The 22,607-nt window shown below is 44.9% G+C and overlaps 1 protein-coding gene and 1 pseudogene across 1 annotated transcript; one reads left to right on the forward strand and one right to left on the reverse strand.

Annotated features, from left to right (window-relative positions):
• Positions 1–36: 36 nt before the first annotated feature.
• LOC111256317 lies at positions 37–1,875 on the reverse strand (annotated as a pseudogene).
• A 17,765-nt stretch (positions 1,876–19,640) lies between these two features.
• On the forward strand, positions 19,641–21,244 carry LOC101771571 (E3 ubiquitin-protein ligase EL5). The gene has a single exon (XM_022824686.1). It carries the CDS (start codon positions 19,992–19,994, stop codon positions 20,559–20,561), a length of 570 nt encoding a protein of 189 aa, XP_022680421.1. The 5' UTR covers positions 19,641–19,991; the 3' UTR covers positions 20,562–21,244.
• The last annotated feature ends 1,363 nt before the right edge of the window (positions 21,245–22,607 follow it).

Genomic DNA, 22,607 nt, shown 5'->3' on the forward strand with positions numbered 1-22,607 from the left:
AGGACGTAAGTAGTGCTGTCCATTATCTCTCTTTTCCGGATGTAGGTCATCTCGTTGCCCCATGGCTTTCAGGTCCTGTCGTGCTTCCATGTATCTTTTGAGGTTCCATAAACACCCATGAAGCCTAGCACGTTCACGCAAAGATTCTTCATCAGGTGCATCACATCTATGGCGTTGCGAACCTCTACGATTTCCCAATAAGGTAGCTCCCAAAATATTGACTTTTTCTTCCACATGGGTGCATGTCCGTTATCATCGTTCGGAACAGGTTGGCTACCAAGTCCCTTTCCAAAGACTACATGTACATCCTTCATCATCTCGAAAACACGCATTCATTACGTGTGCAGGTTTTTTACGATGGTCTGGCGTCCCTTTGAAATGCATCCCGCTCTTTCTCAGCTGGTGGTGAGCAGGGAGAAATCGACGATGACCCATATAGATGACCTTCTTACAGTGCTTCAAGTACATGCTATCTGTGTCGTCTAAACAGTGGGTGCATGCCCGATATCCCTTATTTGTCTGTCCTGAAAGGTTACTCAATGCAGGCCAATCGTTGATGGTTACGAACAACAGTGCTCGTAGATTAAAGATCTCTTGTCTATCCTCATCCCACACACGTACACCTTCTTCCTTCCAGAGCTGTAAAAGGTCATCAACCAACGGCCTTAGGTACACGTCAATGTCGTTGCCGGGTTGTTTTGGGCCTTGGATAAGCGCCGGCATCATAATGAACTTCCGCTTCATGCACAGCCAAGGAGGAAGATTGAACATACAAAGGGTCACAGGCCAAGTACTATGACCACTACTCAACTCACCGAATGGATTGAATCCATCAGTGCTTAAACCAAACCTTATGTTCCTTGCTTCACTTTCAAAGTCTGGGAATGTTCTATCAATTGATCTCCACTATGCCCCATCTGCGGGGTGTCTCAGCATCTCATCTTCCTTACGGTCTTCTTTGTGCCATCGCATCAACTTAGCATTCGCCTTGTTCCTGAACAAGCGCTTCAAGCGTGGTATTATAGGGAAATACCACATCACCTTCGCGGGAACTCTCTTCTTGGGAGACTGCCCCTCGACATCACCAGGATCATCTCGCCTGATCTTATACCGCAGGGCTTCGCAGACGGGACAAGCATCCAATTTCTCGTATTCATCACCACGATAGAGGATACAGTCATTAGGGCATGCGTGTATCTTCTGAACATCCAATCCGAGAGGGCAAATAATCTGTTTAGCTTCATATGTTGTGGACGGTAATTCATTATTCTCGGGGAGAATCTTCTTGACAATGTTCAACATCCCCTGAAATGCCTTATCGGACACACCATTTTTTGCCTTCCATTGCACAAATTCTAGTGTCGTACCTAGTTTTTTATGGCCCTGCTGGCAACCTGGGTACAACAATTTTTGGTGATCATCTATCATGCGCTGCAACTTTGCTGCTTCCTTCTCAGTTTCGCAATCTCTGTATGCATCTCGTATCACCTGACCAAGGTCATCAGTAGGGTCATTTTCTGCAAACTCATCTTCATCAGCCTCGCCCATTGTAGTACCTGCAAAAGCTTGGCCTGCAACCTAGTCCGGAATGGTGTCATCTTCCTCCTCCTCCTCGCCATCTTCCATTACAACCCCTAGTTCACCGTGCTTGGTCCAAACCAAATAGTTAGGCATGAAACCGTATTTAAACAAGTGGCTGTGAATAGTCCCCCAGGAATCCTTTGAATACTCCTTCCTGTTATTGCATTGGAAGCATGGACAACATACGAACCCATTCTCTGCCTTGTTCGCTTTTGCCACTTCGAGAAAATAATGCAAGCCATCAATAAACACCTTGCTCCGTCTGTCTGCATTATACATCCAATGCCGGTCCATCTGCATCGTATTACGCATGAAAATGGATTACACTTCACAATGGATTACGCGTGAAAATCAATTAAAGATCCAAACAACATGGTACAATACAACAACATGAAGATCCAAATATACATATTTAAATTAAAGTCCCAAACACTGCATAAGTTGTTCAACTTGAAGACCGTGATCATCTCGCGAGGATGTCCTCAACTGGGCGGCACCGGTATTCGTCATGAAAGAGGTTAGATGCTACGGAAAAGGGGACACGGTCACGATGTCCGTATCCACTCTTTCTCGTAGAATCGAACCTCCTTCTTGACATACGTTGCTGCTCGGCGGAAAAAATCCTCGGAGAGATGAACACGGTATGCAAGTTCAACAAGTAGCAGAATTCATCTATGTACAAAAATTCTTTCCTTACCACTACAGAAGTTGTTGAACTTGAAGACCGTGTTCATTTCGCGAGGATGTCCTCAGCTGGGCGGCACCGCACTTCGTCATGAAAGAGGTTAGATGCTACGGAAAAGGGGACACGGTCACGATGTCCGTATCCACTCTTTCTCGTAGAATCGAACCTCCTTCTTGACATACGTTGCTGCTCGGTGGAGAACATTCTCGCCGAAATGAACACGGTATGCAAGTTCAACAAGTATATGGATTTAAAAAATCATATTGAATTTGATAAGATAAACCGTCTAGACAAGGTAGCATATGGATTTAAACCACTGCAATAATGCATACTATATATGACACATCAATCTCCCTCACATTCTAGCTCAAAATACCTCTCCATTTTTCTACTTCATCATCACATTGTAGCAAATAATCTTTCCATCTCCAAAGAATAAATCAAAGCATAACACGAGGATGAAGTAGCAAACCTTCGCATTACTTGTGTTGGCCGAGTGAAATTCCCACGAAAATGAGGGAAAAAACTTCGGGCAGCACCTCCCTTGCTTGGGCACCACCGGAGAGTAGGTGAAGCTCAGCTCTCTATCAATGTGCTGGACTGCTCGGGCTGGAGGAAGAAGAAAGTCTCTGTCTCGGGATATAGTGGGGGATGAGTTTTTATCCCGGTTAAAAACTCCAACCGAGACAAAAGGAAACACCTTTTGTCCCGGTTGGAAGTTAGTCCCGGTTGGAGGATCCAACCGGGATAAAAGGGTCCCGCCACCGACGGCCCCCCGCTAGCCGTTGCAACCGGGACTAAAGGGGGGCCTTTAGTCCCGGTTGCAATTACCAACCGGGACTAATGCTCCCCTCCAAATTCCCGCACCCCGGCGCACCCCCTTTTGTCCCGGGCCACTTTTAAACCGGGATAAAAGGGGGCGGATCGAAAGTCAGTTCTCTACTAGTGGCTGTTTCATGTTCCTCCCTAAGAACTATTTTTATCTAAAATTAGGCTGATGTTGTCAAGCTAGGGGTACATAAACACTTGTAGATTATTGATTCTGCATTTACATCATCCAAATTTGCCTTCAGCAAAGCATCAAGGAAGCAGACATCCTTGACATGCGGCTACCAGAATGAGATTCAAGTGCAGTTGAACGTTGATTGGTGAGTTTTTTGTAGATTACCCATGATTACTAATGTGTTTTGGCTATTGTCGATCCTTCAGAATATTTATGACAACCAATAGTTCTAGAGCAAAAAAAAGCACCCAAAACGTTGTTCTCAACCACATATCGCTAAATAGGAAAAGACTTCATTTCAATGCAGGGTCCTCGTAAGGTTGGTGGATCAATTATATCGTGAGCCACATACCATTTATTTGAACGTATACATTACTACAACTTATAACTGTATATTATATATTTGGTCACATGTTTTTTTAATTGTTAAACATTGAGAATATGAATACAAGAAACAGCTAGTCACGCCATAGCAAAGGAAAACATTGAACCGTTTTCCTTTCTGCACATGTTACCAGATAGATACCCCTCCGTTCCAACTTGTAGGTTGTTTTGACTTTTGTAGGTTCATCTCTACAAGTAAGGTTTCTTCCTAGGTTTTCGTACGTCATGGCTATTTTGCAAAAAAGTCCCTCAACTTTTATGGAATCAACCCGCAGTTTAAATTCTGAAGAGAGGGAGGGCTCGGGTGGAAAAAGGAGGGGAGGGAGGGGGTTAAAGGGGAAAAAGCTTCTCCTTTCCTCAAAACAGAGAGGCGAAGGAGGGGAATTGGGCGCGGGCGGCGGCTGGAGTAGGGCACCCCGCCACTGCCCCGCGCGCGGCCTCGGTGGCGAGGTCGGTTGGGCAATACGCAAGTACCAGAAGAGCACGGAGCTGCTGATCTGCAAGCTCCCCTACCAGCACCTCATCCGCGAGATCATGCAAGACTTCAAGACAAACCTGCGATTCTAGTCCTTGGCCATGGTGGCGCTGCAAGAGGCCACAGAGGCGTACCTCGTGGGGCTGTTCGAGGACACCAACCTCCGCGCAATCCATGCCAAGCGCATCACCATCATGCCCAAGGACCTCCCACTACTGAAGAACTGAACTTCCATCCATCCCTTTTGTCCCGGTTAATATTTAGCCCGTGACTAGTCCTGGGTCAAAAATGAGACACCGAAAGGACACTGACAAGAGAGACTTTAGACCCGGTTGAAAAGATCTGATAGCGATGTCCCCCCCTTGTCCCGATTGGAAATTCTAACCATGACAAAAGACCCCCTTTTGTCACGGTTGGTAATTCCAACCGGGACAAAAGATTTATTCCCGGTTGGAATTACCAACCAGGATAAATGGGGGAGTTTTTATCCCGGTTAGAATTTCCAACCGAGACAAAAGGAGAGCTTGAGCGCTAGATTTCACGCTGCTCTCTCTTCACCTCTTCTTTATTATCCTCCCAGGCAGCTCCTCCCCAACATTTATCTACTTCCTCTCCTCATCCCCTCCACGCCAGCGCTCCCCTCGTCCCTCTCCTCATCCTCCTCCAGCTCCCTCCTGCCGTCACCGCCCCCTCCCCATCTGCTACCCCTCCCCTTCCCCCTCTGCTCGCCCCTCACTGGCAGCGAGGAGCAGCAGCGGGGCGAGGTGTGGGGCAGTGGCTAGCGTGGGCGATCATGGCGGCGGGCGTGGGCGGCACGAGCGGCAGTCAGCACGGGGCGCGGACGAGCCACGGCGCAAGTGGTGGCCAGAGCGGGGCCTGGACGAGTGGCGGTGCGGCACAGGCCGGCGCCGGCGGCCGAGTGGCAGCGGTCGCGGTGGCCGGCGCGGGCCGCGGACGAGCGGCGGCGGGCGCGGGCGGCCGAGCAGCGGCGGTCACGGTGGCTGGCGCGGGGAAGGCGGAGGCGGAGGCCGGGCGCGGGGGAGGTGGAACCGAACCTTGACGGGCGCGGGCGGAGGCTAGGCCAGCGGCCGGCCGGCCGGCGGGCGTGGGTTTTTTTAATTTGTTTTCAAAATTTTTTAGTCCTGGTTGGTAATACCAACCGGGACTAAAGGAAGTCTTTAGTCCCAGGTCCGGGACTAAAGGACTCCCTTTTATTTTGAAAAATTTATCCGAATGATCTTTCGGTAAATTTGAGACCACCAACCGGGATAAAAACCAAGATTTCCAGTTGTGTCCAGGTCGCCTGCCGCGTCAGGGGCGAGAGGGCTTGAGCGCGTGTGATGCTACGTCTTCGTTGTAGTGCTAGAACTAGATGGGTGGTTCGTTTCTTGCCGTGCTATCTTGTAGTAATGTTCTGAATGTGTTGGTCTCACTTCAATGGAATGCGATTGCAAGTTTCTGAAATTTCTGAATGGCTCTGTTCTCGTGAGATATGCTGTCCGTTCCATGCCATCTGTTGTGATTAAAGTGTTGAGTTGCTGGAACGAATAGATCTGGTGTAGTCGCTTTTAGAAATGTGGGCCTGCAGAATTGATTTTGTGTCAAAAATGCTGTTGCATATCCCCCTTTTTGCTCTGAAGGCTAGAGTGTTGGAGATGCCCAAGAGGGCCTGGCCCAATTAGCAAGCTAATCACCGGTCACGAAAGGATTAACCTAAGGGCTAATTGCTTCCTGGCTGCCGCACGCCAGGCTCTAGCTGCCGCCAAGCTCCTGCCGTATGACTTGCCTCTCTGGTGCGCCGCTGCCGCCGCACGCACCTGCCTGGTGCACTGCTGCAGTTCCCCTCCCTGATCAAAGGTTGATCGCGGGGATCTCAAGTACGTGCCGTTGAGTGCTAGTATGCTTCGGTTCGTTGTCTCATCCCATACGTGTGGACTGCCGTAGAGGTGTCGTTAGCTTGCACACTTCATCAGATTGTACAACTACCTCGACGTCGATTGGATCGACTACTCATGCTTCATCAAGACTTCCGCTGTGACGCGCGACGAACGAAGGTATAATCTAAGATCATCTACTCGCAAGTGATCCTGTTTACGCGTTTATTTTATTGTGTGCTAGAGAGTAGCATGACGCGTTCCCTACCGCGTTTCCTAACATAGAGCTGGTGCCCTCAATTGCAGAATCAATGGCCTTAACTTTGCTCTTCATTCTCATGAGCTGCTGCTGCCGGTTGCTGCTCCAAAAACACAGAAAAGCAGTCCCTTCCTTAATGATTCTTGTCCAAATCCAAACATAAACTTGCCAATCGCCTTTAAACAAAGATGTACCTGGATCAACAAGCTACATGTGCTAGATAGGGCTTTGGTTTCATAGATCGAAAGATACAAGTCTCTAAACTTTGGGAAAAACACCAGTTACATTGAACCTTTAGAATTTGCTCCCGTCAGTTATCTCCAAAGCACCGAAAGGCCACCTTTTCTTGAGCACAGATCATCTAAACTTTGGGAAAAACACCAGTTACATTGAACCTTTAGAATTTGCTCCCGTCAGTTATCTCCAAAGCACCGAAAGGCCACCTTTTCTTGAGCACAGATCATCCAAATCTAATAACAAACTCTCCAAGTGCCTTTAACCAAACTTGTAGAGGTACTATAGGGCTGCAAGTTCTAGATAGAACTTTGCTCAAAAGATCTTTGGTTTGGAAGATTGAGAGCTCTGACTTTCGGCTAGGAACTGAACATTCCGGTTTCAATTTCAGAAATTTTCAATGCACTTCTAACAGTCTAAAATGCCCACCTTTCAAATTTTGAGCTCCATTTAAAATATTCAAACATTATTTCTTGTGAACAACAACTAGACACTATATCCTCGTAAACACATAATTAACCAAACACGCATACCAAGAGTGCATCAAACAATAAATATTTTGGTTTATTGTGTTCGAGAAATGAATAATTATTTTAGTATAAGGATATATGTTAACAGAAATGCAATAAATATATAGTGAGAGAGATAGAAAAAAAGACCACGAGTTTTAAAAATTATTTCCTTCAACTCAAATACCCATTAAATTAAAATATTTTTTTATTCAAGCGAGAGAGCCTCGGATCACCACCGACGGGGGGCTCTTTAGTCCCGGTGGATAATATCGACGGGACTAAAAAACCCCTTTAGTCCCGGTTGTAAAGGCTAGTGGCCCTCGGGATGCCGCTCACCTCGGCCGAGGGAGAGGGAGGAGGAGCTGGGGGAGAGGGAGGAGAGAGAGAGGGAAGAGAGGAGGTGGGGCCGGAGGGAGAAGGAGAGGAGGCTTGTGGGCATTGGAATTAAGGAGAGGAGGCTTGGGCGCTGGAATTAAGCAGAGGGAGGAGAGAGGTGGCCATCAAAGGCTGATTTAACTCTCATGCTTGAATAAAAAAATATTTTAATTTAATGGGTATTTGAGTTGAAGGAAATTTATTTTCTATTAAATGTGTAGACATCCAATAAGTGGAATAAAAATTTAGTGATGGAAATAAAAAATATCATTAGTTTGAAAAACACAATTGACCTTTTGCCGTAGCAACGTCACGTGCATTTTGCTAGTAGTGACCTAAATATACATTATATCTAGATGCATAATAATATCTATGAATCTAAAAAAGCTAAAATGACCTACAATTGGGAACGGAGGGAGTATTAGTTAACATTGACTATACTGCACGACAATAACAAATGGTTGGTGGACCAATAATTCTTTAGACATATCGACCTTACAAACATACATCAGGCTTTTACCATTTATATGGACATTAGATTGGAACAAATTGATGCAAGGAACATACAGTTTTGATTTAAGTACGGATGGATTCAATCCATTCGGAGAGTTCAGTAGTGGTCATAGTACTTGGCCTGTGACCTTATATATGTTCAACCTTCCACCATGGTTGTGCATGAAGCGGAAGTTCATTATGATGCCGATAACTATCCAGGGCCCAAAACAACCTGGCAACAACATTTATATTTACCTAAGACCGTTGGTTGATGAACTTCTACTATTATGGAAGGAAGAAGGTGTATGTGTGTGGGACGAGGACAAAAAGGAGACATTTAATCTACGAGCATTGTTGTTTGTAACCATCAACGATTGGCCAGCGCTTGGTAATCTGTCCGGACAGTCAAACAAGGGATTCCGAGCCTACACACATTGTTTAGATGATACTTGCAGCATGTATTAGAAGCACTGCAAGAAGGTCGTGTATACAGGCCATCATCAATTTCTTCCAGATAAGCACGCTCTAAGAAAGAAAGGGAAGCATTTTGAAGGGAAGGAAGAAGAAGGTAATAAGCCCCTTTACCATAATGGTAAACGTATATTTTCTATGATAAAGGATGTGAGGGTAGTCTTTGGTAAGGGCTCTGGTAGCCAACCAATTCCGAACAACGAGGACGGACATGCACCCATGTAGAAGAAGAAATCTATATTTTGGGAGCTATCTTATTGGGAAGTCCCTGAGGTCCGAATTGCAATTGATGTGATGCACCTGATGAAAAATCTCTACGTGAACGTGCTTGGCTTCTTGGGTGTATATGGAAAGGTAAAGGATACACTTGAAGCACGTCGGGACCTGAAACTTATGAATCAACGAGATGACCTACATCCGGAAAAAAGAGATAATGGCATTACTTGCATCCTGCCAGTTACACTCTTAGTAAGGAAGATAAGGAAAGCATGTTTGAGTACTTGAATAGTATCAAGGTCCCATCGAGCTACTCCTCAAATATAAAGGCATTAATAAATTTGAAATAGAAGAAATTCATAAATCTAAAGGCCCATGACTGCCATCTCCTCATAACACAATTGTTGTCTGTTGCACTGAGGGGTATTCTTCCAGAAAATGTGAGAATGGCAATCATGAAGCTATGTGCATTCCTCAACATGATTTCAATGAAGGCAATCCATCCAGACAATCTACGGAAGCTGCAGAATGACGTGGTGCAATACCTTGTTAGTTTTGAGATGGTCTTTCCACCTTCCTTCTTTAATATCATGACCCACCTTGTAGTCCACCTTGTTGAAGAGATTTTTGTTCTCGGTTCTATATTTCTACACAATATGTTCCCTTTCGAGAGGTTTATGGCAATTCTGAAGAAGTATGTTCATAGTCATGCCCTTCCGGAAGGAAGCATTACAAAGGGATATGGAACAGAGGAGATAATTGAGTTTTGTGTTGACTTTATGGATGACCTGAGTTCGATTGGAGTCCCTACATCACGCTATGAGGGGAGACTGAAGGGAAAGGGCACACTAGGGAGGAATGGTCAGAGGGATATCGATGAGGAGACATTACGTAAAGCACACTTCATGGTCCTACTGAAATCATCCCTGGTCGCTCCATATATGGAGGAGCACATGGCTAATGTACGGTCCTCAAACCAAGGGAAGACTGAGGTCTGGATTACACGTCGTCACATTGAAACATTTGGCACTTGGTTGCGGCATAAACTGATGGGTGATGACACCATTGAAGAACAACTAGCATGGTTGGCTAGGGGTCCATTTATGTCAGTATCAACATTCCAAGGATACGAAATAAATGGGTACACATTTTACACCAGAGCCCAAGATCAAAAGAGCACAAACCAAAATAGTGGTGTCCGTATCGATGCAATAGACAGCAGTGGAAAAAAAGACAGACACTATGGTGTCATTGAGGAGATATGAGAAGTCGACTATGGACCTTTGAAAATCCCTCAGTTTCGATGCCAATGGGTGAAACTTACTGGAGGAGGCGTAATGACAGACAACTATGGGATCACAATAGTGGACCTCAACAAGATTGGATACATAGACAAACCATTCATCCTACCCAATGACGTGACTCAAGTTTTCTATATGAAGGACATGGCAAGCAAAGCAATAAGGAAGGCCGCTAATAGGTCAGGTTATCAGCCAAAGCGCCACATTGTTCTTCTAGGGAAAAGAAAAATCGTTGGAGTTGAGGACAAGACTGACATTTCAGAACATTATGATCAGTTCGATGATCTTCCTCCATTTTCATTTGAGGTTGACACAAGCATCCTGTTAGCCAAAGAGGACACTCCATACTTACGTCGCAATCACAACCAAGGGACGTTCGTTAAGAGGAGGGTTATTAACCTTCCATTAGATGATGATGCATAATGTATTTGAACAATTATGTTGTGTTTTTTATTATCAACAAAGGCATTAATGTAATTGTGAATGGTTAGATCTTGTTTTTCCAAATACAATTGTCATGTGTTGTTTAACTTTTTTGTCTGGCTAAAATATTGTTTAACTGATTTTTGCATGGTTAAAATATTAAATATTTTGATTTTTAAGCACCATTAAATATTAACACAATAAATTTACATACAATTAAACAAGAACATGATTAAGGGGTTGTTTGGATATGAGGTGCTAAACTTTAACAGTGTCACATCGGATGTTCAGATGCTAATTAGGAGAACTAAACATGAGCTAATTATAAAACTAATTGCAGAACTCTGTGCTAATTCACGAGACGAATCTTTTAAGTCTAATTAATCTATCATTAGCAAATGGTTACTGTAGCACCACATTGTCGAATCATGGACTAATTAGTCTTAATAGATCCGTCTCATGAATTATACTCCATCTGTGCAATCAGTTTTGTAATTAGCCTATGTTTAATACTCCTAATTAGCATCCAAACATCCGATGTGACAGGTGTTAAACTTTAATAGGGTGTTTCCAAACACCCCCTAAGTCACGGTAAACATGTTAAGAACAGTAGAGGCACCATTCTTCTAAATTTTTGCATGGTCAAAAAATCTTTTTTTTGAATTTTAAAGTGAATAGAAGTATTATGACCATTATATCCTACTACTAAGTTAAAATTAATAACTTTACCATATTTGATATTGACCGCATCTGATATTTTTATAGTGTATATCTTATAAACATGAAGCTACCAAATTATTGTTACAATTTTTATGAATGTTATTAAGTTTACTATGTAATAAATTAATATAATAGCAATTGTAAAAGAAAGAAAAAAATAAAAAAATGGGCGGGGAATTGAAAAAGGGTCATGTTGCGCTTCGTCCTCCTCCTCCCGATCCGCCACCTCTCCGCCGCCGTCTGCCGCCTCCGTTGCCACCCCTCAACGTCGACGCCGCCCCCCGACGCCGCGCGACGCCGTCCTAGCTGGCCCCGACGGTGCCGCCCCGTCCCGACGCGACGCTGCCCCGCCTCTGACGCCGCCGCACCGACGCTGCCGCCCCACCCCACCCCCAACGCCGCTGCCCAGCCTGTGACAATGCCACCCCATCTCTGTTGCCCTGACACTGCCTCCCCGTCGACCGCCGCCTACCCCGGTCGCCTCCCCGTGGGCCGCTGCCTACCCCGGCCACGTCCCCGCCGGCCTCCACCGGCGCCGCCCGACGCCGCCCCACCCCCAGCGCGCTTGCCCTGCAGATTTGGAGTAGCTAGAAATTATAGAAAATTGAAATACTTAGAAATTGAAATCATGCCATTTATTTTTTTAGAATTGATTCTTCCCATGAATTGAAATACTTAGAAATTACCAACAAATCTGCTGTGACGTCATTGTTATACAAAAATGTTGAAAATAGCTAGAAAATTATCGAATATTATAGAAAATTATCTAGAAATTGTTGGAAATCATGCCATTTATTTTTTTTCATTCTATTTAAATGTTGTATAGTGTTAGAAATTTGTATAAGTGTTGGAAATTATCTATCAATGTTTTATAAGTGATGTCATTATTGTTTCATTCAATTTTTGTTGTTATTTTCTAGCAGTGTTTCATTCTATTTTTGTTGTCATTTTCTAGCAGCGTTTTATTCTTTTTTGTATAAGTGACGTCATTCAATTCATTTTTCTATTTACTCACTTATTTATTTCAACCAATTGTATAAGTGTTTCATTCTTTTTGTGTCACCCTATTATATTATACCAGTTACAATGGCACGATCAGACGACGAGCGTGACCCTCAAACGGCAGAGGAGCTCCTATATCGGATAATTGCTAAAGGTGGCAATCAAGCAAATGAAGAGATCGATCATAGCCAGGCTGACATCTACATCAACCTGGTTGGTGATGGCATCAAGGAGCAATCAATTGCCGAGGGAGGCAATGTGGAGCAACCAGATGCCGAGGGAGGCAATGTGGAGCAACAAGGCGAGGTATAGCAAGTATTATACGTAAACATTATTTGAATTCTCTTCTTATCAAAAGAAACATCATCACGCAACATTTCAATTGTCATTTTTCAGCCATCTGGATCAAGCAAAAGGCCTCAAAAGAAACGAGGCAAGAATAAGAAGGCCGAGGGCCGTATCATCATCACAGAAATTGCTGAAGATGGTGAACTGATTGCTCCTGCCAAAGCTAAGACAAGTTGGTGGATCATATTGGGTTCCTTGTCAGAGATAACATCCCAATTGGCTTTCAGAATTGGAAAAAAACCTGACATAGTCCTGATCAGCACAAACCCACTCCTTTACGTACCTAACCGAGAGAAGGCTATGGTATGGGAACAAGTAAAACAAAAATTTAGGTTCGAAAATGTAGACGAAGCCAAAGTGAAAGAATGGGGCTTGAAGAAGGGTGCGATTGCATTTTAGACGTACAAGAAAACCTTGACCAAGGAGTACATAAAGAAGGGGCTTGCACCAGATTTAAATAAGCATCCGAAGATAAGGGATCACTGGGATTCCTTTGTATAGTTCAAGGAGTCGAGCAGTAGCCAGTTGTCAACTCAAACCAACACCGGCAATGCCCAGCAGAAGTGATACTTCCATCATCTTAGGATTGGAGGTTACAAGTCTACGACCGCGAAATGGCAAAGGATGGAAGATGACCTAATTGCTAGGGGAATAGTACCATATACTCTCGAATGGCCTGAGTGAGAAAAAAAATTGGTTTTATGCTCATGGCGGCAGGCTCAATCCTAAAGATGGATCAATTGTCATCAAAAATGAAATAAGAGAAGCGGCTACTAGACTTGATGACTTCGTGAAAAAAATAGCTGATGGATCCTTCGTGCCTGATCGAGAGAGGGACGAGCTGACAATGGCACTTCAAAATCCTGAACACCCTGTATGATACCGAGGCAAAGGACTCATTCTGTGGAAGTATGCGTTTTGTGAGAACATTGAATCATATAGAAGTCGCCAGAGAAGCAAGGACAACCAAGCACGACAGCTGTGAGAGCTGCAACAACAAGTAGCAGCATCCAAGGCAAGAATAGAGGAAATAATAGATGAGCATGTGGCCATAGCTCTGAGCAAACAAGCCAGTCAACAAGCAGCTGCTGCAGCACCAGGGCTACATGTCAACGTAAGCCTGACTCAGCGTCGAAGCAGTGTCACTTCGACGGAAGCCGCAACTGGAGGATCCACTAACATCATTGAGGAACACCACCTCGTGGACGACATCACAGGGAGAGCCTCTTGTGAGCTTTTTACTCCTGTGAGAAACAAGCTCATAGTGGTGGCTTATGGTGTGGCTAAGCAACCAACGCAAGGCCAAACACTACATGGCATTCAGACTCAAGCTTGCTATGCCAAGGTTGGGGTGGACCGAGTGGTCGACGGTTGGGAGGACTTGGAACTGGAGATCCCTAGAGGTGACGGGGAAAAGAACTAGGAGAAGCTATCCATGGTTGGATTCAGTGGCCCAAGGGCTACATAAGGATTACGCAGTCGAATCCCCCCACCTTGGGTGCATCTCCTCAAGGCTCAAGGGCACGATCACTTACTCCATCTGCCAGTGCACCCTCTCCACTACCAAACAAGTCTCCTAGCATGAGTCCAGTACCAGAAAGGGATCCAAGCATGACTCCAACTCCCCCTCCTATGAAGAAGCATTCAGTTCCTCCTCCACCTCCACCTTCTAAGAAGAAGCAGAAGAAGCAGAAGGAGAATGCACCAGCTGAGAAATTACCGTATGATATGATAGATGAGGAATGTAAGGCTGTAGCGGCTGCTAAGCATGAAAAATGGAAAGAGGCTTGTAAAGAAGCAAGAAGGAAGAAACAGAATTCGAAGCCACCACTGGATAAGCATAAGCTTCGGTCTTTCATCAGAAAAATGGAGGCGGAGCAAAGGAAAAAGCTAGAAAACCTCCTCTATCTGATTACGATAGGCAAATAACAAAGTAGGCAGCTCATAAGAGGAAGAAAAGTGGGAAATCTATTTCTCAACTCAGAGAGCAATCCAACCAATTGGTTGCCCCGCTTGTGGTACTTTCTGAGTTTGACAAAAACCTGGTTGAATTTGCTAAAAATACAAATCTGATAGTAGCACAACTTCAAGGGGAGGATGACATCCCAACGCTCCCTGTGCCTGTTGAATGGAAATATGAGTATGGTATATTTCCGAAGTTTGTGAAATATCTACCAACGAAGATGTACAAGCTGCACCAATGGTACAAGCAGGCTACATCAAATGGTTATGTTGCGATGGAAGTTCGGGTTGGTGATCAACATTACTTCCATGGTGATGATATCATAATGGTGGACCTAGACGAACTGTACATGCTATACAATCAAGATGCACTAGACAAGTCACTAATCAGTAGCTGGGTCCTGTAAGTCTTTAGTATATTCCTCTAACTTCAAAATCCTCGCTCTAGTCAATTTTCGATATCTTAACTCCTATTTGATTTTGCAACGTGCAGTATGGAGATGCAATATTGTCGTAGTATGGGATACCATGATGTAGGCTTCATGGACCCCTTCAATTATTTTTCAGGATAATCTAAGGGATAAACCAAAATGGACCTTGAAGAATATATTTAAGTTCCTCGAGAAGCATTGGGACAAGATGCGCATATTACTACTGTGGAACTTCGAGTGAGCATTTTCCCACCTCTTTCTTTTCCGAACTAGCACTTAAACATAATACTAACTACCTTCAATTTGGATGTACAGGTACCATTGGGTACTCATTATTATTATCCCTGATCAGAGCTTAGTGACTGTCTGGGACTCTTTGAGGAAACCAAAAGGAAAATTCGATAACACCATGAACACTCTGAACAAATGCTGGACTCGATTGCGTCGGACTCACAAGGGTGATTTCAAGGAGCAACTCGATTTGCATACACATTTCCCGGTCTATGTTGAATTTTCACATCTCGTGACACTTCTCTTAACACAACAAATATTTCATAACTTTTTCCATATATATAGTGTGCGAGACAGCAGGAGGGTACTCATTTATGCGGATACTACATTTATGACTCATCCACGAATTTGTGGGTCCGAAACGTATCACCGAACAAGAAATAACCGTACGTATACAAAATTAATTTGCTTGTACTTCAAAAACCAAATTAGGTGTATATATGTAGAATATTAAATTAAGTATTTCAATTCGGATGCTTATACTTCAAAAACCAATTCAAGTGTATATACTTAGAAAAATTAGATTAAGTATTTCAATTCATATGCTTATACTTCAAAAAAAGTTTCAATTGTTCAACAAATTTAGATTAAGTATTTCTAATTCATTTGGCAATGACACAAATGATGAACAGGAAGGAAAAACTTCTCGACACCGAAGTTTTCAGGGCAATACAAGATCAACTATGTGGATTTCTTCTGGACGAGGTCGCAAATTTTGCGGGCGAGTTTCATAATTCAAGATCTAATCTAGTGCACAAAGCGGACTCGAGTTCAGATTAGTAATTAAATACGATATTTCTATGCACAATATGTATATATATATATAATATTATCTCAAATCTTATATTAAAGATAAATAGAACTTTCCATAAATTAGCATATTAGAACTAGTATACGTAAAGGAAACAAATACAAAATATAGACTAAAACACAGAAATAAGAAAAGAAAATAAAAAAAAACTTAGTACCGGTTGGGTATACCACCAACCGGTACTAACGAGAGCACCTCCCCGCATGGCGTGGGAAGCTCTTTAGTACGGTTGGTATCCCTAACCGGTACTAAAGAGTACATTTTAGTACCGGTTATTTGAACCAGAACTAAAGGGTCCCCCTCTAGTACCGATTGGCCAGTACCGGTTGCACAACCGGTACTAGAGGGGGGTTATAAACCGGTATTGGATGTCATTTTTCCAGTAGTGTACCATGGGCTAGCTCGCTGAAGTGCCAAACTGGACGCTGAAATAAGCAGAGGGGGTCTTATATCCCGGTTGAGGGATCCGTGATAAAAGACCCCCCGACTTTTATCTCGATGGATTAATCCCGGATGCATTTTCGGGAGATATGCACCCTACAAACCGGTACTAATACCGAGTTCTCTACTAGTGAATGCTGAGACAGAAACCAGTGGATGGCTAGGTAGCGCCGGCCGGTGATTAATCTCTCTCACACAACGACTGAAGAGTCTCCCTGGATGGGAACCTGCTGAGGCCAGTGGCGAACTGTGTCGTGGTACACATACTAGCTTTGTTTAGGTCTTCGTCTGGAACACAAAGTGTGTAAATCTATGGAGAGACGCCATTTTAAACAGAAAGATACGCTCACACAGTTTTGGCACCATGGACTCGCTCAGATCGAGCTAGCAGCACGCTAAGCTTTTCTCTGCTTCTTTCCAGCGTCAAGATAGGCACTTCAGCGAGCAGCCCACGGTAGAATTTCCCGGTATGGAGCCCAACCGATCAAGTCCTCCTATGTGCTCTGCAGTACGCATTGCACGCCGCTTATTTGTCCGGTCCTAGCATGTATGTTCAGGTTTTAATAGAAAAAAAATCATTTTTAACCTTTCAGGTTTTACGAAAAAAAGTCCATTTTTGACCATTGATTATTGAATTATCACCAGAGTCCGATTTTGACCATCAAGTTTCGTCAAAAAATAATCTATTTATTAAGAGATGCCATCTTAAACAGAAAGATACTCTCACATTTTTGGCACCATGAACTCGCTCAGATGAAGCTAGCAGCACGCTAAGCTTTTCTCTGCTTCTTTCCAACGTCCAGATCAGCACTTCAACGAGCCAGCCCACGGTAGAATTTCCCGGTACGGAGCCCAACCAGTACAGATCAATTCCACATCTGTGCTCTGCATTCCGCATTGCACGCTGCTTATTAGTACGGTCGTAACATGTAGGTTCAGGATTTTATAGAAAATAAATCATTTTTGACCATTCAGGTTTTTATGAAAAAAAGTTTATTTTCGGTCATTGATTATTGAATTATCACCGGAGTCCGATTTTGACCATCAAGTTTTGTCAAAAATAATCTATTTATTCAGAGACGCTATTTTGAACAAAAAGATACGCTTACACTTTTAGGACCATGGACTTGCTCAGATTGAGCTAGCAGCACGCTAAACTTTTCTCTGCTTCTTTCCAGCGTCCAGATTGGCACTTCAGCGAGCCAGCCCACGGTAGAATTTCCTGGTACGGAGCCCAACCAGTACAGATCAAGTCCTGAGCTGTGCTCTGCATTCCGCATTGCACGCCGCTTATTAGTCCGGTCCTAGCATGTATGTTCAGGTTTTTATAGAAAATAAATCATTTTTGACCAATCAGTTTTTTATGAAAAAAGTTCATTTTTGACCATTGATTATTGAATTATCATCAGAGTCAAGTTTTGTCAAAAAAATAATCTATTTATTAAGAGACGTCATCTTGAACAGAAAGATACACTCATACTTTTGGCACCATGAATTCGCTCAGATGGACCTAGCAGCACGCTAAGCTTTTCTCTGCTTCTTTCCAGCGTCCAGTTCGGCACTTCAGCGAGCCAGCCCACGGTAGAATTTCCCGGTACGGAGCCCAACCAGTACCGATCAAGTCCTCAGCTGTGCTCTGCATTCCGCATTGCACGCCGCTTATTAGTCCGGTCCTAGCATTTATGTTCAGGTTTTTATATAAAATAAATCATTTTTGACCTTTCAGGTTTTTATGAAAAAAAGTTCATTTTTGGCCATTGATTATTGAATTATCACGAGAGTCCGATTTTGACCATCAAATTTTGTCAAAAAATAATCTATTTATTAAGAGCGCCATTTTGAACAGAAAGATACGCTCACACTTTTAGCACTATGGACCGGCTCAGACGGAGCTAGCAGCATGCTAAGCTTTTCTCTGCCTCTTTCCAACGTCCAGTTTGGCACTTCAGCGAGCCAGCCCACGGTAGAATTTCCTGGTACGGAGCCCAACCAGTACAGATCAAGTCGTCAGCTGTGCTCTGCATTCCGCATTGCACGCCGCTTATTAGTCCCGTCCTAGATGTATGTTCAGGTTTTTATAGAAAATAAATCATTTTTTACCATTCAGGTTTTTATGAAAAAAGTTCATATTTGACCATTGATTATTGAATTATCACCTGAATCTGATTTTGACGATCAAGTTTTGTCAAAAAATAATCTATTTATTAAGAGACGCCATCTTAAATAGAAAGATACGCTCACACTTTTGACAACATGGACTCGCTCAGATGGAGCTAGCAGCACGCTAAGCTTTTCATTGAAGAAAGGCAAGTGTCCCTAACCATCCTTCTACCTATGCTTTGTTTATAATACCATGATAATTTTTAATCGGAACTTGGAGCGACCACCCAGGAAAACAGTGCTACCACATGACTAAATGGCTCTGGTCTTGGCTGAGTAATTAGAAACTCTAGTCTAGGGTAATCTTACCGAAAGGGCAAGAGGGGAGGCGCTGATGGGGTATAGCACTCAGCTCTCTTGGGATGTGGGCTTTGCTAAGACATTGTACCCATTAGGAGACTGTTATGCTCTGCTTCGACCTGAAAGCTTAGCGGGTTACCACTTACTAGCGAATCTTTGTAAAGGCCTCGTAGCGTCCCGATGCAATCACACCTCGGAAGTGTGGTATGGTGCTTGGCCAGCACCGCATGGTTGGGTCCAAAATTCTTCTGAACTTTGACGCGACTTGTGGGTAAAGATGTGCCACCTCTGCAGAGTGTAAAACTGATATATCAGTCGTGCTCACGGTTAAGAGCGGCCTGGACCCTCACATGATTAACTAAATTTGAAGATAGACTTAAATCGTTATTCTGGTTATTTCCAGAACCATAAGTGTACTCACCATTGCTTACTGCTGCTCAGAAGAAGGTGTGTGGAGTATTCCGACGATGATGCTGAGTTCTAAGCGTACGCAACCCCCAGTCGATTGCCTGTGAAGTTTGGAGCCTCTGTTTCCGGAATTAAGCTATATATCTCTGATGGTTTCGTAAGTCTTTTTTTTTATCTTTTTACATGATAACTGTTGTTCACTTATGATGTCACTATAGGTATAAAACTTGATGGTGACATATATAGGTGCTTGGTCACACATCTCGCCTCCACGGCCGTGACGCCATCATCCCAGCACCACAACGATCGACCTCGTTAGCTTGCCGTGCGTGCGAGTCCATCTCGCGGCGCGGCGCAGCGTTGGTCGCCCCAGTCGATCGACACCGACAGCGACCCCTTTGTGGTTGTGGTGTGGTCGCCGCGCCGCGATAAAACACGCCTAGAAGGCCAGAATCGATGATATCCCCCTCGCCAAATTTTCCACGCCCCGAATGGAGCGCAGCGATCGAAAACCGTAAGCCGCGCAAACCACCGGCCACGGCCCGCACGGCCAAGGAACACGTCGTTCTCCTCCAGTCTCTCCCACCCTGCACCACGCGCCGGCGCCGCGCGCGCGCGCCTATTTCTAGCTCGCCTCCTTCCGCCTCGCCGCCACGGAGTCCTCACCTCGACACACTCGAACACACCTCTGTTCCGGAAGCAGGGACAAGCAAAGCAAAGCTCTCACAAAGTCCCAAGCGAGCAGCACGGCGCAGCGGGGGCATGCTGACGCTGCACCCGAGGGCGGTGGCGGGCGTCGCCGCGGAGGCGGCGGCGCCCGAGGACGGCCATGACGAGGGCCGCGCCTGCTACTGCGTCGTGGCGGCCTGCGTCTCGCTGCTGCTCTTCGTCGTGCTGGCCGCTGCCACGGCCAGCGTCGCCAAGGCTTGCGCCGTATCCGGCGCGGCCGTGCTCCTGCTCGGCCTCGCCGGCTGCCTCGCGCCCTCGTAGGACGGTGTTAAAGCGGCGGCGCGGCAGCAGGCTCCCGCTGCGCCCGTGCGGCTGGTGGTGCACCACCGCTGCGCCGCGTGCGGGCTGCCGGACGCCGCCATCGGCGCGCTCCCGACGTTCGCATACGAGCCGCCGCCGCCGCGGGCGCAGCAGCTCCGTGCTGCTCTGCGCGGTGTGCCTGGAGGACGTGCGGGCCGGCGAGGTGGTGCGCCAGCTCCTGGCGTGCCGCCACCTCTTCCACGGCGACTGCGTCGACGCCTGGCTGCGCGCGCACCGGACCTGCCCGCTCTGCCGCTGCGACCTCTCCCCGCCGAACGTCACCTCGAAGGCTGTCGCCCCTGCCCCGGCCGCCGCCGCCGCCGCCGCCGTCACGGTGGGGTCCTCGCCCGACGGCCTGCCGCCGGTGTGAGGACTCGATCGTCACCAGTTCACCGGAATCTGGGCGGCGCATTCGTGATTCCTACTGTACATTCATGATCTCAAACACAGCATAAAACAGACTTTTAGGTTGATGGTATAGTGTTCACTGTCGCTGATGTGTAATTCTTCATTGCGACACATGACCAAGCAAAGATTTGATTTCGAAAGCGCAGAAGATAGCCAGCCAGCCGTGCGTCGCCGGACACGACCGCGAGAAATCGAGTGGCTGGCTCCAAACCTCTCGCCTGACGCTTCTTCCAGTTGCGAAAGATAAGGAGCATCTAGCCGATGGAGACCGGTACCGGATAGTACGGAGCGTGGAGCTCGACGTGCTTGAAATCGGCCGCTACCAGACAACCCGGTCACTCACGTCAGTTGCAGCTTAACTGATGTTAGTGTGGAGCATACACCACGGGAGTGTGGGAATGTTGTCGCACAGGCCAATTACAGTTTGGAGTGTATGGAACAAGAAGAAACGTCCGTGTTTCCCAGGCAACTGAAGCTTTTGGGCCGTTGGGATTAGGTTTAGGTGAGATGAAGACATCATTTCATTGTTGGCTTATATGTGTTGTTGATCGCTCAGAGACTCGATCCTGGATTGATTGGAACTGGGGAGGTTTGGACCCATCTTTTTCTTTCTTTCTTTCCTTTGCTTCACTTGGTTTCAGGGCAGACGGGAATGATGACGCTCGATTAACAACAGATAACTTAAAGATCTATATATTGAGATACTTTTGTTGCGTGAGATTTGCGTCGTCAGTGATGATCTTCTGCTCTAGACACCGGTCACGAGCAGTGGAGGACATGCTGCGGGTAGCATCTCGGTGTAGAGGGCATCCAAAAATAGAGTGATTAGCGTGACGGCAGCATGAAAGCCGCTAGAAACCGAGGTATGCGGGCCCGCAAGGTAAGGGCTGAGGTGTTTGATTTGAGAAATGAGATAGTCCATCACTTCATCAATGTCTCACTCACTTTTTTTTAGTTTGCGGAAAGAAATGACTTGATCCTGCACCACATCATTCCTCCCAGACTAATAATTAGTGCCAGACCGAATTTGAGGAATGGAGTTTGACTCATGATGCACCACGTCATCTAGAATGAGATGGTTTCTCAAACCGAACAATCCTGGGATGAAACACACCTTGAACTATGGGAAACCTCAAATTTGCCGAGTATTTTTTTTTGCCGAGTGTTTTTTTCTGACACTCGGCAAACAAGCTCTTTGCCGAGTGCCGGGCTAAAAACACTCAGCAAACGAGGAACTTTGCCGAGTGTCAAAAAAACACTCGGCAAAGAGACGGTTTTCCTCTTTTCACCTTGAAATTTTTTCTACTCCCCACGTACAACATGTGGTACTCCCTGTTAAAATTTGGTATATTTTTGAATTTGTTTGCTATATTTATTTAATTAATTGCATTTCAAGAAAATTTTTGGTATAAGTCAAATTTGAACCGCAAGTGATTCAAATTATAGAATAAAATGAGTAGAAAAATGATATTCATGTTATTTGGCCCAATTTGAGACCTAACCCGTGAAATGAAAAGAAATTTCGAACATCTTGTTCAGGAAACACGACCACGAATGTGTGGTAGTGGTATTTTTAAATTGTAAAAAAAAAAAGCAAAGTCTAAAAATCATGAGATTTGTCATGATGTGATGGTATCATACGTGGAGGTTGTGGAAAAAAATTGAGAAGGTTTTGTATATTTCATCACGTACGATGTTTACAAACCGAAGAATCTCAGAAGAAGAATAGTAACGTTGAGAAGGATTCGATAAGATTTGGAGTCAAAGTGACGGTCAAGTTTTGATTTGACTACAAAACTTTTTGTATAGTCAATAGAGAATATATATTATTTCATGTGAATTTTTGGTAATTTTTTGGAACTGTTAGATAATTTTTGAATTTTTTTTAAAATAGCTTTGCCGAGTGTCCTAGGTTAGACACTCGGCAAAGCAACCCTTTAACGAGTGTCACACCTAGGACACTCGGTGATTTTTTTTGCCTGTCTTGAAAACAGTCGTGTATGTCCCA

The sequence above is a fragment of the Setaria italica genome, chromosome II (genome assembly GCF_000263155.2).
Source record: "Setaria italica strain Yugu1 chromosome II, Setaria_italica_v2.0, whole genome shotgun sequence".
NCBI lineage: Eukaryota > Viridiplantae > Streptophyta > Magnoliopsida > Poales > Poaceae > Setaria > Setaria italica.